Below are 17468 nucleotides of genomic sequence, written 5' to 3'. Positions count from 1 at the left end.
GAACATTGAAGTTTTCACAGACATGAATGTTAGCCGAAGGATGAGCAGACAGTAGGTACGGGCAAAATGAATGCCGACGCTCAAAATGTATAAACATTTTGACTCCTTCTTTTACTTAAAAAATTCACCAAAAATCAGAAAATTAACCAATTTTAATGAAATTTTCAGTATTTATCAAATAATGATCACAGAATATAATGAACTAATTATTTTTATTTAAATCTTAGTGGAAATGTATTATTTTGTTTAAACAAAAAATACCTTTACTAAAGTTATGGTTTTCAGTAGTAAATAAAAAACGCAAGAATTTATTTTTGCTTTTTTTATATAAATAAAGCATCGTAATTTGTAACAATAAAAATTTTTACAGGAACATTACAAAAAAAGCCCCTAAAGTCCGTATAAATGAATTTGATATAACTCGAAGAAAAATTAATTGCTCGAACTACCGATATTACCATTGAATTAAGCATTGTTTATTTAATATTTTCACACAAAAAAATTATAATTGCAAAAAATATTTCTACTTTTTTTAGTTATAGATTTCGCATAATTTTTATATGCAAGATTTTAATAAGTTCTTGCTCGCAAGAATGTGAAACTTTCGGCGTAACGTATTTGTTATGTAATATTGAACAAACAAAAAAAAAATTTAATTTAAAAACAGGAACATATAAAAATAATTAAAAAATGATAAAAATTATACAAACGTTCAGAATAGGAACGTATGGATGCACGTCTGGGGGGGGGGAATTATAACATTCCTTCCTCCCTTTTAATTACATGACGTCATTTTCACAGTCTTTCAACTGGTTGAAAATTTGGGCCTCTATATATTCCGTGTTTAGAAAAACTTTAGTTTGTTGCATTTTACAAACGGCAGAATCATTCGGTTTTGGGCTAATTAATTTGTTTTGCACAAACAAGGTGTTTTTTTGTTGTTGTTGTTTTTTAATTCAATATCTTAGGATTTTACTTCAGTAATTATCTTTGAAATAGACCCAGAAAACTAATATTTATCTTTTAAAGGATTTTTACAATGAATTTATTTAACTTCAAAATTTAGCTGAATTGAGTAATTCGCCGTGAAAACATTTTCATAACTTTTTTTTTTTGTTTTTTTTTTTTTCACGTGTACAAATTTTTTTTTTTTTTACGTGTACAAATATTTTTTTTTTTACGTGTACAAATATATATATTTTTTTTTTTCACGTGTACAAATAATTTTTTTTTTTTCACGTGTACAAATTTTTTTTTTTTTTCACGTGTACAAATATTTTTTTTTTTTTTCACGTGTACAAATATTTTTTTTTTTTTTTCACGTGTACAAATATTTTTTTTTTTTTTCACGTGTACAAATATTTTTTTCCTTTTGGAAATTAAGTTTAGTCTTTAATCTTTCAAATACAATCAAAAAATAGTCGGAAACCTAAAAAAAATTATGATAAATCAGGATGTGGTCAATTTTCTCAGATATCCTTTTAAAGATAGTAACTCCGCTGTTGTGGGAACGATAGAGAGCAAATATAAATGCAGTAGTGTGAGCTAGTGCAACCCGGAAGCACATATAGAGTAATTTAGGATCTTCTCTGGAGATGTCCCTACCACATGGAAAGCCATCTTTAATGTAGGCACATATTCTATGCCCATGGCGATCTTGGGGGTCAGATTTGGATGTTAAGTCAGAGTATCCTTTAACTAAGAACTCATTTAGGGAAATAGTTGATCCAATGCCAGTTTCGCTTAGGGATAATAGGTCTGGTTTAGTCTCCTGTAATTGGGTTTCAACCTCTGGAAGGTTGGAACGTAGACCCCTGATGTTGGAGAAGGAGACATGGTAGTGGGGGTCTGCATTGGAAGTTGGGGTTCTGGATTTAAACATGAATTTCTGAAGACTTTTCATGATGGTGTTTTGGGATTTGTGGAATAGGTTGACCGACTCGCTTAGAGCAGCGCAGTAAGAGAGAAAAAGAAATGAAGAAATAAATATTTTTTGTAGCACATGAAAAGGTAAAGCCGTAACAATTACCCACTATTTTGGCACCGAGAAGCCCCACCAGAAGCTACTGCATGGTCCAGAATCCATTCACCAAATGGCAATACAGCAGTCCCAGTACTTTGCACCTGCTGATAGGACAGCCTCCTTAGTGGTTAATCTAAGGTTCAGGTCCCTATCAGGCAGATAACGTCAGCGCAGATAAAACGTTTACCTCCAGCACCCTTACTAGTGGCATGGCCACAAGGATAGACATAGAAACAGAAAAATTTTCGACAACTCTAGCAACTAATATTTAAGCCCAGTGTTGCCCGGGTGTTTGGATGTGTCTGTTCAGTCAAAAAAAAAAAAAAAAAGTGGTAATAGGAAGGCAGGCTCGAATCCGTACCGCAAAGGAGGAAAAGAACGGGGGGGGGGGCCCTGACGTCTTTGCTGTTACGACCACCGCCAAACCGGAAGTGACTTATGTTTAAATTAAGGCTAGACAATCGAAAGAAGAGGATGACTTTCAAAAATATCGGTGAAAAAAAGCGATCCCCTCCCTGTAGAAAATGCCCAGTTGAAGGTGAAGATATTAATATTTTTAGCCAATTTTTCAATATTTTTCGTCTGAAAGGTTGAACTTCAAAATGATACTGATCTTGGTAAAATCCGTCACCTCTGTCGAAAGTTTTAGGCAGACATGCAAACATACATACATACATACATACATACATTTACATATTGGTAACTAAAAGTCTAGGGGTCAAAGTTAAAAAAAATTGACCGCTTTTTTTTTTTTTTTTTTTTTTTTTTTCAACATACACCTCCAAACACCCGGGCAACGCTGGGTTGAAATGCTAGTACTTAATATAAATCTAGTTTGTTTTTTTTAATATTCAGGTAATTTTTGACTGCATAATTTGGAAGCTACCATCGTACTTTATTAGATTTGATAAAAAAATCAGTTGAAACCATTGTTTTTTCATCTGAAAACTCCATTTACCGACTACGTCCCTATTATGTAGAAGCACCAAACAAAACAAAAAAATAAATAGAAAGAACAGTTCTTGGCCTACAGGACAGACAGAATCAAAGTGTAGTATCTGTTCTTCAGATGCTGCAAGCTATGACTAGCTATGACTAGCAAAGACCAGATGTGGGGGCAACCCCACATGCCTGACCTTTAACCAGCTCCCATTTCCCACCTCTCGGGAGCTGGTCCCCTTTTTCCCTTCCCCCTCCCTTCACTCCTCACATTAAAAATTGGCCTTGTGCCTAATTTGCTCGGTGGGGGAGCAAATAAATACCATCTGTTCTGGGGCTGCACTAAAGTTAATTTGTCCTTGGCCAATGGAGGGGGAATACTCTATACTGAGACAATTATTAGTTTTGGCTTCTGCCAGAATGTCCCTTTTCTTGGGAGCTGGTTTCCCAACCCCACATTAAAAACGACCTTGTGTCACAATTTGCTTTTATGAGGGAAGCAAATAAATACGGATAGAAAAGAGTTTTTAATATGAATACTGAATTTCTATTACTATCGATTACTATATTGTCCAATTGACTGCTGAACCCTTATCCTCGACTGGCTTCTGGGCCTTGATAAGTGGTGATGCCTATGTAAAAAAAAATTATAGGAGCATCGATAGATAGATAGATAGATAGATAGATAGATAAAAAGATAGATTTGAATTTTTTTACGACCTTCCCTCTTTTTTTTTTTTTGTTTGTTTGTTTCTTGGCTTCTCTCCGCAATATGACTTCTTTGAGGCGAAAAAAGGTAAAAAGATAGAACCCCCCCCCCGGCAGTTGTACAGTTTAATCAAGACATTAAAAAATGAAAATACAGCAAAAAAAAAAAAAATGTTATGATAGCAAGTAAAAGATTCGATTTTTAGAAAGAAAAGTTAGTATTAAAGATGGGGAGGGAGTATCGGCGTTTTAAACTGAGTTAACTCCCGGGGCGTGTTAAAAATTTTCATAATGCCTGACTTCAACGCACTCGCATAAAAACGTGGTTTTTCGCTGTAAAAAAAAAAAAAAAAAAAAAAAAAGCTACTCGATCAAATTAAATTACTTTTTTTTCTTTTTTTGAGAACTTCATTCCAAAACGGATGCGTACAATATAACCTTTCTTCGATATTTTCATTTTTTAATGTCTTGATTAAAATGTACAAGTACTAAAAAAAAACAAAAACATGAAAGACAAGATCAAGGTGTAGTATCTGTTCCGGCAGATGCTGCAAGCAAAGACCATATGCACCCCCCACATATAAGACCTTATGCCTCCCCCCCCCCCACATATAAGACCTTGGTCAATGTAGGGATCACTCTACAGACCAACTCTCACTATTCAGCTCCCATTTTCCCACCCATCGGGAGCTGGTACCCCTCTCCCTCCCTCCCCCCTCTCTCCACATTAAAAAACAGGCTTGTGCCTAATTTGCTCAGTGGGGAAGCAAATAAATACCACCAAAAAAAAAAAAAAAAACATGAGGGAGAGAGAAGGGTGGATGAATGAAAATGTAGTTAGGGCAAAAAAATGATAAGGAACATGTTTTCCTATTACACCGGCGTGTTACAGCTACACCGCCTCGAGTCGAGTCTCATTCATTGTACAGAAGTGCCTGTAACAACAACCACGTGTTTGTTTAACTTTCGAATGCCGCGAAAACGAACCATCTCGGTGTTCAATTTTGCCAACTCTTATTTAATCAATTAAAACCAACAACAAAAAAACTCTGATGTCGTTTAAGCAAATAGTTTTAGGTCGGCGGGCGGCAATCGTCATGAAGATTAAGTGCAAGGTTGGGACTATTTTGAATCAGAAATGTCACCGGAGACTCTTTTCGCGCAAACGAGGGCTTGTAAAATTCAGTTTGTTGACGGACGAAGAGAAGGAATTGATTTCCATGCGATCCGGGATTTCTTTTGAAAATAGTGACCTCGTGTGTCTACACCATAACAAGTTTTATAAATCTGTCTACGAACATCAACAACGATTTTGTGCGGACCCCAGGAAAACCCACAAGAAAAAGATATCGAACAGAAGTAAGTAAAGTTGTCAATTTTTTCAAAATACTTAATGCATACACGTACACACACACACACACACACACACACACACACACACACGGGTTTGTATTACTGTACACATAGATTCGAAAAAGTTGTCAAAAAACAAATATATAACAAATAAATGTTATCAAAGGCAAGATAAGTTACTTTCCTACCTAACTGGATATATTTTTGTGTTTTTATTCAATGTAACATGTTTATTCAGCTCGAAAAACATAGTGTTTACCGATGTATTGGAAAATTCAAAATGGCGCCCGACACTCTCTTTAACACGGTAAGTTTGGGAAAAGGTGTTATAAATAAAAAACTAGACAAAATACTATTAAAAAAACACCGAATATAAGTCAACTTATGTAACGGTAACATATAATGAGCGAATTTCTAACAGTATTTTGTCTAGTTTATTATTTATAACATCTTTTCCTGAACTTATCGTGTTAAAGAGAGTGTCGGGCGCCATTTTGAATTTTCCAATACATAGGTAAACACTGTATGCTTTTCGAGCTGAATAAACATGTTACATTGAATAAAAACACGAAAAATATATCCAGTTTGGCAGAAAAGTAACTTATCTTGCCTTTGATAACATTTATTTGTTATATATTTGTTTTTTGACAACTTTTTCGAATCTATGTGTACAGTAATACAAACCCGCCATTTTTTCTTGTTCTTCGGTAGTGCTCAATATTGCGGTTATTTGCAGAGAAGTTAATAAACAACTATACGAAAAAATGTGTATATATAATATATATACAAGAAATAACTGTTGCCGTAGCCAATATAAGTTAATTTTATATCAACCTGGCTCATTTGTTTTGGTTTTCAAGTAGTTTTTATTCGTCTTTATTTTAATCTAAAAAAATCACTTTTACCGAGCAGATTAAAAAAGAAAAAAAAAAATGGCGACATATTGTTTGGAAGAGGGAAACCTCGTTTTGAGTTGAAGGTGTTTTGAAATTTTTGGGTTTGTATTACTGTACACATAGATTCGAAAAAAGTTGTCAAAAATTAAAATATACAACAAAGAAATATTAAGAGTAGCTATAAAAGTTACTTTGCAACCTATCTGAATCATTTATTAGTGTTTTTAAGTAGTTTTAAACGCTGTTTATTTGATACCAAATATTAACTTTTTACGAGTCGTAAGAATTCAAGATGGCCAAAATTAATACCCCCCCCCCTTCTTCTTCGCAGAGAGAAGCCTCGTTTTCAAATTATAGTTCGCGCATATTTTTGGGGGGAGGAGCTTCTTGCCTCGTTTTCAGCACGTGTTTTTAGTTGTTTTTTTTTTTTTTTTTTTAATGTTATCCCACCCTCCAAAAAAAAAAAAAAGATTTAAAAGTATTTGTGAGCAATAAATATCTAAATTAAATGTAATGTTTACAAATACTTTCATTACGAGGGCGAAACTTCTAAAAAATGTAAACAAAATAAAATGTAAACGCAAAATGTCCGCAGAGACACGTGCTGAAAACGAGGCAAGCTCCTCCCCCCCAAAATATGCGCGAACTATAATTTGAAAACGAGGCTTCTCTCTGCGAAGAAGAAGGGGGGGGGGTATTAATTTTGGCCATCTTGAATTCTTACGACTCGTAAAAAGTTAATATTTGGTATGAAATAAACAGCGTTTAAAACTACTTAAAAACACTAATAAATGATTTAGATATGTTGCAAAGTAACTTTTATAGCTACTCTTAATATTTCTTCGTTGTATATTTTAATTTTTGACAACTTTTTCGAACCTGTGTACAGTAATACAAACCCGTTTTTATTTAATGTAACATGTTTATTCAGATCGAAAAATAGTGTTTACCGATGTATTGGAAAATTTCAAATGGCACCCGGCTCTCTTTTGTACACGGTAAGTTTGGGAAAAGGAGTTAAAAATTTAAAAAAACTATGCAAAATACTGTTAAAAACCAACCGATTATATGTCAGCCCATGTCACGGTAACATATATTGAGCGAGTTTCTAGCAGTATTTTATCTATTTTTTTTATTTTTAACTCCTTTTCCCAAACTTACCGTGTCAAAGAGAGAGAGAGAGAGAGAGAGAGAGAGAAAGTCGGGCGCCATTTTTAACTTTTCAATAAACACTGTATGTTTTTGGAGCTAAATAAACATGTTACATCAAATAAAAACACTAAAAACATCCAGTTAGGTAGAAAAGTAACTTTATCTTGCCTTTGATAACATTTGTTGTTTTTTTACAACTTTTTCGAATCTGTGTGTATAGTAATACAAACCCGGGCGGGTTTCTACCACAATTTTGTTTTATTTCTTATTTTGAAATGATTATCGAGTCTTCAAAGACATCGCGCCCATTTTTTCTTGTTCTTCGGTAGTGCTCAATATTGTGGTTATTTTGCAGAGAAGTCAATAAACAACTATACGAAAAAATGTGTATATATAATATATATACAAGAAATAACTGTTGCCGTAGCCAATATAAGTTAATTTTATATCAACCTGGCTCATTTGTTTTGGTTTTCAAGTAGTTTTTATTCGTCTTTATTTTAATCTAAAAAAATCACTTTTACCGAGCAGATTTAAAAAAAAAAAAAAATGGCGACATATTGTTTGGAAGAGAGAAACCTCGTTTTGAGTTGAAGGTGTTTTGAATTTTTTTTTTTTCTGTGCACATCCGAAACAAATGGATTTTTTTTTTTTTTTTTTTTTCTGATGGACGAATGTAAGAAAAAAAAAAGTGCGGGCATTTTGCTGTAAAAACAAAATTAAAAGTAATAAAAAAAAAAAAAATAAAGTCTAAAAGTTCGAAAATAATGGCAGAAAATGAAAATATACAACAAATAAATGTTACCATAGTTAATAAAAATTACTTTGTAATCTATCTGCATCATTTTTGGGTGTTTTTAAGTTGTTTTAAATAATTTTTTATTTCCTCTTAAAATCTCAATCCTATATAGAAAATCTTTCGAATTTCGAAACTAATAAGCCCTCTTTTCTTTTTTTTTTCTTCGTGGGAGGGGGGTGAATTCATTATTGGAGAGTTCCGTCACAGCCACCGACAGTAAGGAGAAGGCCTGTTAACTGAAAAATGCATGTAGGCAATGTAGGTAAGATTTGTCACACTGTCAGTACTATATGAAGGCCATTTGAAAAAGAGCAATAAAACATTTAAAAAAAAAAAAAGCAACTGAAACTGAACTTTATTCAATATAAAATATAAATATTATCTATGTAAAATTAAGTAATTTTAAAGCAATATACAATTTAATACTGATAAAGCTGAATTATGAATTTAGGGAACAAAGAATTTAAAAACATATCAAATACCAACGATTAATAATTTTAAAAGTGAAAACAAACAAATAATTTTTAGAATGAAAACAAACAATAAAATACAAAAAATTGAAATCAAATAATTTAAATACAAACAAACAATAAAAGTTACTAGTGCAGAAATATTTTTTTAAAATTTAATTTAGAGAAAAATCACATGGGTTGAATGTTATTTTTTGGAACTTTAGAAATTATTCAGACCAATGTTCTCATCTTGCGTGTTTATTTCACAACGTTTTATCATCGAATCTTGACTTCTCCTTTATTACATCCTCAGGCCGAAAATGATGTTCACATTCCTAAAAACATAATGGTATGAATGTTTTCTTTAATTATGTAAACTTTTTTTTTTTTTTTTTTTTTTTACAAAGGCATCACCACATTATCAAGGCCCAGAGGCCACTCAAGGATAAGGGTTAAAGAGTGTACAGTAGAAGTTGGTCAATATAGTAATCATTAGTAATGAAAATTTGGTAAATTTAATAACTTATATGGAACGGCTCATCAAGAACTTATTTACTTTAGACTTGAACACAACCATATTGTAGTCAGCCGGAAAGCAGGAAAACGGAAGACAATTCCACAGGCGTGCAGTTCTAAGAAAGAAGCTTTGTTCATGGAATCTATGTTTAGGTTTAGGCACAGATAAAGAGTGGGGGAAATTATTGATAGTGTTTACAGCTAGACGAGTGTTTCTTGTGAAAGTTTGGCGAGGGGGGACCATAGATTGAAGCTCAGTTGAACACTTTCCATGAAAATAACGATACATCAGAGACAAACTCGCAACATCTCTTCTGTGAGATAGAGGTAGTAAGGAGGAGAAAAGGACATCTCCTACGAGGCTACGAAGTCTATTTTGAACTCTATCAAGGCAGGACAAGTCCTTTATTGCTAAAATCTAAGAAAAGATAGTAAACAAACATTTACAATAATAATCACAGTGTAGTATCTGTTCTGATGCTACACGTTATTGTTCTGTCCTCGGTCAGTGAAGGAGAAATCCTTCATGACCGAGACAATTTTTATTTTATTTTTGTTCCTATCCAGAGTGCCCCTTTTTGGGGAGCTAAATTTTCCCACATTAAAACCCGACCTTGTGTCTAACTGTGCCCTCGTGGGGAGGCAAGTAAATAAATTAAAATATATTTTTGACAAATATTCTCATGTAAAAATTATTTGTTTATAATTCTAAAAAGAAACAATTTTAATATGTAACGCTCAGTCACGGCTAATTTCATTAATAGCTGCGTGGTGAATAATTTTCAAACCGACTTTAGAAAAAAATATAGAACATTTGTTTTACTGTACACATAGATTCGAAAAAGTTGTCACAAAACAAATATAGAACAAATAAATGTTACCAAAGGCAAGATAAGTTACTTTTCTACCAAACTGGATATGTTTTTAGTTTTTATATTTAATGTATATGTTTATTCAGCTCGATGTATTGAAAAATTTTAAATGGCAGCCGATTCTCTCTTTGAGGCGGTAAGTTTGGGAAAATGAGTTATAAATAAAAAACAGACAAAATACTGTTAGAAATTCGCTCAATATGTTACCATGACATAGGCTGACATATATTCGGTGGGTTTTTAACAGTATTTTGACTGTTTTTTTTTTATTTATAACTCATTTTCCCAAACTTACTGTCTCCGAGAGAGAGTCGACCGCTATTTTGAATTTTCCAATATATCGGTAAACACTGTTTTTTCGAGATGAATAAACATGTTACATTAAATATAAAAACTAAAAACATATCCAGTTAGGTAGAAAAGTAACTTATCTTGCCTTTGATAACATTTATTTGTTATTTATTTGTTTTGTGACAACTTTTTCGAATCTGTGTACAGTAAAACAAACCCGAACTTTCAAATATTTGGACATACTCAGTGAAAGGTTTTATTTATTATTAAAAAAAACATTTTGACAAATATTCTCACATAAAAATTATTTGTTTATAATTCTAAAAAGAAACAATCAATTTTAATATATAACGCTCAGTCACGGCTAATTTCATTAAGCCACGTGGTGAATAATTTTCAAACCGACTTTAGAAAAAAATATAGAACTTTCAAATATTTGGACATACTCAATGAAAGATTTTATTTATTATTAAAGACATTTTGACAATTATTCTCATGTAAAAATTATTTGTTTTATAATTTTAAAACCTAAAACAAAATTAAATTAAATTTTCAACCTTCCTGATAGACTTTTTAGCCTTATAAGAAAATAAACAGTTAAAAATATGAACATAATATTTGCTGTATTAGCAATAAATAGTATTGTTTCTGTAATTTATATTAATAATGTTATCAAACGTCCTGAAAGTACTTGAATACAGTTCTAATTAAATAAGTGTCGGAATTATTTCACCAACAAGAAGAGGGGGGTGTAAGAAAAGGCAGTAAGGGCTTGCAGCGAAATGGTGACGTTGCTTACAAGCAGTCTTTTCTTTCCTTGTAAAGGTAACAATTAACAGGTAACGTTTGCCAAACAGCAGTAACGAGGTAATCAGTCTAAGAGACGCCAACCGACTAGCAAGCTAGGTAACTAGGTTCTTAACTAATCACTAACCCGTAGTGAGACAACTCCTTTTATACATACTAACTCTCAGTGGCGAGAATTCCAACGTGATTAGAATGTCTATTCAACTTAGTAGGAAATAGACACCCAGTTTCTCAGTAACGGCAAAACAACAGTTCAGTGTCTTTTCTTTCCTCCGACCCACCCCCGGTAAGTCAAATCAATTTATATTCTTACACACATTCCCCACAAATAAAAAAAAAAAGAATTCCTGGTTAAGGGGAATAAAACAGTCAGTTTAGACCCTTGATAGGCTGGGTCTGCCCCTTGTTAAATCTCGAGGATTGCAGTTATTACAGCACAACTGTTCATCTTCTGGTGGTGCTTCTATTAGGCCCACACAGTCGAAATGAAACCAATCATCGCATGTATCACATGCTATCATTGGTCTAGTATCTTATGGTCTGTTGCAGGCTGGACAGATCCAAATTATCGTGCTCTCTCTCCTTTGCGGGTCTAGGCTCACATCTTGTGAGCTTGATGGTTCCATGTCTGTTGGGTCGGGTTCTTCTGGCTGTTGAGAGAATTCTAGAGGAAAGATGTTTGATGGAGTGCATGTCTATAGCTCCATTCCCTTTTTTCACTTTCACCATGCATACCAAATTATCACTTTCTCGGATTAGTTTGAAGACTTTACCTAGGGACCAAAAAGGCCTAGTCTTCAGAGGACTTTTAATGAGTACTATATCTCCTGGTTTTATCTTATCTTCAAACGAAGAGTCGGCTAGATCCAAGGTTCTTTCTCTGAGACTCAATAAGTAGTCTTCATTCCAAAGTTTCCTAAACTTTTTCAGACTGTCTTCCCGAGAACGCAGGGTTTGAATCAAGTCCCTTCGTGCAAGTGGGTCCATGGTTTCCAGGTCCTGGTCTTCAACCCTCATTAATATTCCACGACCAACATTGGCGTTCATGAGAGAGTTCGGTGTTAAAATGTCCAGCTCAGAGTCATCAGAGCTTATGTATGTCAGGGGGCGGCTGTTTACTGCCCTTTGAACGTCTGACAAAATGGTTAGTAGACCAAAATAGTCTACTTTTCCTCTTCCTATAGCTTTATATAGGCATGATTTTAAGGTCTTGATAGACCTTTCCCAGCTGTCGCCGTACCAAGGAGAAAACAGTGGAATAGTACAATGTTTAAGGTTGTATGAGTTGAACCGTTCTTTAAATTCATCTGCTATCATCCCTTTGTTTATAATTCTGGCAGCAGCAGTAAATGTGCGGGCATTATCCGAGTAAAGGTGAGTGGGGATTCCATTCACGTTCGTAAATCTGACAAAGGCCTGTATGGACGATTTTACAGACATATCTGGTACCAGTTCTAAATGTACTGCTCTAATGCTCATGCATGTAAAAAGGACAATGTACATTTTATAGTCGTCATCTTTCCCTTTAACATAAATATGACTGGTAAAATCGACACCAGTATGTAAAAAGGGTTTGGAAAAATTCACACGCGGAGTCAGGTTGATTGGATTAGGTGTTGCGAAGGAAACAGCATTAAACCTTTTACACTTGGCACAAGTATTAACCACATTCTTAATAGCCTGTCTGGCTTGTGGTATCCAGTAACCTGCTAATCTCACCTCATTGTTATTAATGAGGGTTGAAGACCAGGACCTGGAAACGATGGACCCGCTTGAACGAAACCCTGCGTTCTCAGGAAGATAGTCTGAAAAAGTTTAGGATAAAATTGTTTCGGAGATGGGTATATTTGCCGATGGCACCACTCTCTATAACAGATATGAGGGCAAAACAAATGAACACATATCCAAGGAAATGGCAGAAACACTAGAGGATGATCTTCAATCTGTAGTGGAATGGGGACAAAAATGGTTGGTCTCATTCAATGCTGCTAAGACTAAGCTTGTTTCCTTCAATAACTACAAGAAACCTTCTCTACCACCAATAGCAATGGCCAAGAACACATTGCCTGAAAGTACTTCTTTTAAACTCCTCGGCCTAATGTTTACAGGGAATATGAACTGGAATAGATACATTGAGAGCATTGCCAAGGCTGCTGCAAGGAAGGTTGGCTCCCTCTACCGTGCTAGAAAACTACTTTCTACTCATCTCCCTTCATAATGCCCCTAACACCGAACTCTCTCATGAACGCCAATGTTTGTCGTGGAATATTAATGAGGGTTGAAGACCAGGACCTGGAAACGATGGACCCGCTTACACGAAGGGACTTCATTCAAACCCTGCGTTCTCAGAAAGACAGTCTGAAAAAGTTTAGGAAACTTTGGAATGAAGACTACTTATTGAGTCTCAGAGAAAGAACCTTGAATCTAGCCGACTCTTCGTTTGAAGATAAGATAAAACCAGGAGATATAGTACTCATTAAAAGTCCTCTGAAAACTAGGCCTTTTTGGTCCCTAGGTAAAGTCCTCGAACTGTTGTGGCCAAGCCTAAATGTTGACTTCTTTGATGGCACTCTCGAATAATCAATTCTGTCAGACGATGATTTTTTCCCAATAAAACCGGATGTTGAACTTCATATGGGTGATATACAGATTTTTCTATTCTTCCCCTAGATCTTACAATGCCTTTGGGGTCCAGAAAGAGGTTCAGATCCTTTACCAACTTGGGCACGTTATTTCCTTCAGGATTTAATAAAAAGTCTAGCTCTGCTGAAAAAGATTGTTTCTGCATTGTCTTAATCAGGTAGGTATTTGCTTGTAACTTGGGATCCATCACTCGCTTTTTTAATCTGTTAACAAACTCAAAGATCAATGAAGTTACACTAATCAATTTACTAAGGCTGGAAAATCTCTCCAGCTCGACTACAGAAGTAGCGACTTCATTCTCTGTTACATAATTCACCGAGGGACAAATCCGCCCCATCTGAGCCTTAGAAAGGCAACCCAATTGATCATGGTGCGAGGAGGATTCTTCCTGCCTTATCCATTCAGGCCCCTCATACCAAAGAGGAAGGTTTTCTTTAAATCTGTTAATAGTTAGGCCTCTGGTGAAGAAATCAGCCGGATTGTTAGCAGTGGGAACATACCTAAAATTCACTTTTATATCAAGATCAGTTTTAATTTTCTCCGTCATTTGAGTTATGTCCTGTAATCTATGTCTTACAAATATATTTTTTGTTTGGACAAAATCAGCAAGAACCCAAGACAGAACTACTTGGGCATCTGTAATCACATAAACATCTTTTACAGTAATGTCCTTTAGGGACTGTTTAATAAAAGGGAAACATTTCACAGCCAAAAACACAGATAAAAGTTCCAACGTTGGGAGGGACCTTCCTTGTAGATGAGCCATATTTGCTTTTGCAAATACCAAGGATGATTTTCCATCCTGTACTGCATACACTGTAAACCCATATGCGGATTTAGCCGTATCACAAAAGAAATAATTTTGTGTCCTTTCCTTCATCTAAAACTCTCCTCGGAAAGGATACAGTCAGTTGCTGACAGGTCACTTGCCAGTGTTTTCCAAACAGAATACATGCTTTGAGGAACAGGATCATCCCAATTCAGCTTGAGTTTCCAAAGTTCTCTCATTAATAACGAACTACACACTGTTACAGGTAAATAAAGGGACAAAGGATCAAATACCTTTTGAGGTCTCGGACAATATTTTTCTCTTGGTTGATGCTTCCACGTCGCATGATGGTGGTGGGACCCTTATGGAATCTTGCACAGGATCGTATAGATAACCCAAGGCTTTCTCACAACCAGAATCGAATGCTGATAAGGTTCCATCAGCCTCCATTTTCTTCTTGAGCGCTACACAGTTAGAATTACATGCTTGCAAATCAAAATTTCCTTCGTGTAGACGCTCTCTCACAGAGGTATACAAGGCAGATAGGGTTTCAGGGTTATTCCAAGTTTTAACTAGGTTATCAACATAAAAATTAGATTTCAATTCTTCTGAACACTCATCCAAAGGAAATTTGTTAGCATGGAACTTTAACACATAATTCAAAATAAAAGGGCTTGCATTGAAACCAAATATTGTGGTTTTGTAACGGTAGCAATGCAAGTTTTCACCTTTCTTTAACAAGAAACAAAATCAATTCCGATCTTTTTCGGATTCCAATCGAATCATCAGAAATGCTTTTCTGATGTCGGCCAACAAGACATATTTGTTCGTTCTGAAACGGATTATCAGTTCTAGCATATCAGTCATCAAATTTACGCCTGGATATGCTGCTTCGTTTAATGACAACTATTCCCCCACTATCAAACAATCATGAGGTTGCTTGCACGGCAACTGACAAGGCTAATCTGCTTGCCAGTCGGTTTGCCTCAAACTCCACACTGAACCCTGTACATCACTCCCTCTCTGATTTTCCTCTGCGAACAGATGCCACACTAGAGGATTTGAAAATCACCCCTTCTCAGGTACATGCTATTATAAAAAACCTAGACACCTCAAAACCGGCTGTGCTATTAAAAAAATGCACAGACACAGAACCCTTTTGCTTATAAGAACAATTAAAAACTGGTCTTATCTTTGTAGTTGTCTGGTCAGTTAATTTTAACACAAGTCTATAGGGAATCCATGTATAGTTTTTAAAATTTTTAGGGGGTACAATTATTTTTTTTTTTTTTTTTTTTTTTTTTATTCAATTTTCACCCCAAACAAGGCACAGTGCCACTTTGAAGCAGGGGGCTACTATCAGTGACTTAATTAGCAGGGGCATTATGAAGGGAGATGAGTAGAAAGATGTTTGTTCACATTACACTTGAACTTCTGCATATCAGTACAGTTGGAAAAGCAGAATCCCGGAAGGGAGTTCCAAAAACCTGCAGTTCTGGGGAAGAAACTATTGGAGTAAAAGGCTTTCTTGCACCTAGGGATCGCTACTGTAAGGGGATGAGACTTAGTAGCTTGTCGGGGGTAGTTACGTCGAGGAGGTACAAGTGTTTGCAGTTCATCAAAGCATTCACCATTAAAGTATTTGTAGAACAGGCAGAGAGATGCAACATCTCGTCGATGGGACAGAGGCTGAAGCCTAGATGACAGTTCAGGACATATCAGGTTGGCGACTCTTTTGAACCCTGTCCAGGAACGAGAGACAAGCAGCGGATGCACCAGCCCAGATGTGACAACAGTACTCCATACATGGGCGAATGGTGGCCTTATAGAGGTACAGGATACTGTCAGGCGTAAGTAGTTTTCTAGCATGGTGGAGGGAGCCAACCTTCCTTGCAGCAGCCTTGGCAATGCTCTCAATGTATCTATTCCAGTTCATATTCCCTGTAAACATTAGGCCGAGGAGTTTAAAAGAAGTACTTTCAGGCAATGTGTTCTTGGCCATTGCTATTGGTGGTAGAGATGGTTTCTTGTAGTTATTGAAGGAAACAAGCTTAGTTTTAGCAGCATTGAATGTGACCATCCATTTTTGTCCCCATTCCACTACAGATTGAAGATCATCCTCTAGTGTTTCTGCCATTTCCTTGGATATGTGTTCATTTGTTTTGCCCTCATATCTGTTATAGAGAGTGGTGTCATCGGCAAATATACCAATCTCCGAAACAATTTTATCCGAGGTCATTTATGAATATTAGAAATAATAGAGGTCCAAGGATAGATAGGTACTCCCGCATTTATGTCATATTGTTTAGATGTATGACCGTCGAGGACAACTTGGATTTTTCTCTTAAGAAGGATTTAATTACATTATGAATTCTTCCAGTGATCTAATTTTCCTTAGAAGACCATCGTGCCATACCCTGTCAAAAGCTCTACCCTCCCCTGTTTAGTCCAATGAACGGTATATACGTTCAGAAACTACAATTAAGATATCTGCTGTTGAACGGGCTTACCTGAATCCATATTGTTTGTCAGTCAGGAGTTTAGCAGCTGTTAGGTGCTGGACTAGGGCTTGATTAACTAAGGACTCCAATATTTTGGCGAAAAGCGGGAGGAGGCTAATGGGGCGATAATTTAGTGGGTCAGTTCTTTCACCAGAATTCTTGAAGACTGGTACCACAGAAGCGGTTTTCCAGCAGTCGGGAAAGCAAGATTCGTTAAGGCATTTATTGTAAAGTTTGGACAGAACTGGAGCAACCTCGGCAGAGCATTTTTTTAATAGCACAGCCGGTTTTGAGGTGTCTAGGTTTTTTATAATAGCATGTACCTGAGAAGGAGTGATTTTCAAATCGTCTAGTGTGGCGTTTGTTCGCAGAGGAAAATCAGGGAGTGAGTGGTGTACCGAGTTCAGTGTGGAGTTTGAGGCAAACCGACTGGCAAGCAGATTAGCCTTGTCAGTTGCCGTGCAAGCAACCTCATGATTGTTTGTTAGTGGGGGAATAATTGACTGTCCATTATTAACTATGCTGTTGTAGATTTTCCAAAAATCCCGGTTTCCTAATTTCTGTGCTTCGATGCGTTTTCTGGTGGTTTCAGAGTAATCTGTCTTAGCTGTCTCTATCATTCTCTTACAATTATTTCTAGCTTCTATAAACTTCTGTTTATTTGAGCTGGATTTATATCGGTTGAATCTGCGGAACGCATACTGCCTTTGACAAATGGCACAAGCAGAAGTAAACCATTGGGAAGAG

The 17468-nt window shown here is 35.6% G+C and overlaps 1 protein-coding gene and 1 long non-coding RNA gene across 2 annotated transcripts in view; one reads left to right on the top strand and one right to left on the bottom strand.

Annotated features, from left to right (window-relative positions):
• Nucleotides 1–1434: 1434 nt before the first annotated feature.
• Nucleotides 1435–17468, top strand: part of LOC145271086 (uncharacterized) — a 50787-nt gene continuing 34753 nt past the window's right edge. Inside the window, exon 1 of the mRNA XM_080126628.1 lies at nt 1435–5029. Within this exon, the coding sequence (XP_079982754.1) occupies nt 4723–5029 (307 nt within the window). The 5' untranslated portion in view covers nt 1435–4722. The remainder of the gene's footprint in view (nt 5030–17468) is intronic.
• The window catches only part of LOC145270797 (uncharacterized), a 30456-nt gene continuing 20238 nt past the window's right edge, over nt 7251–17468 (bottom strand). The window contains exon 2 of the long non-coding RNA XR_013865567.1: nt 7251–8657. This is a non-coding gene — a long non-coding RNA (uncharacterized LOC145270797). The remainder of the gene's footprint in view (nt 8658–17468) is intronic.

This window comes from Euprymna scolopes, chromosome 46 (genome assembly GCF_053919585.1).
Source record: "Euprymna scolopes isolate OS-2025 chromosome 46, ASM5391958v1, whole genome shotgun sequence".
NCBI classification, from domain to species: Eukaryota; Metazoa; Mollusca; class Cephalopoda; order Sepiida; family Sepiolidae; genus Euprymna; species Euprymna scolopes.
The sequence above is the reverse complement of the archived record's forward strand: the minus strand, read 5'-3'. Positions and strand labels throughout refer to the sequence as shown.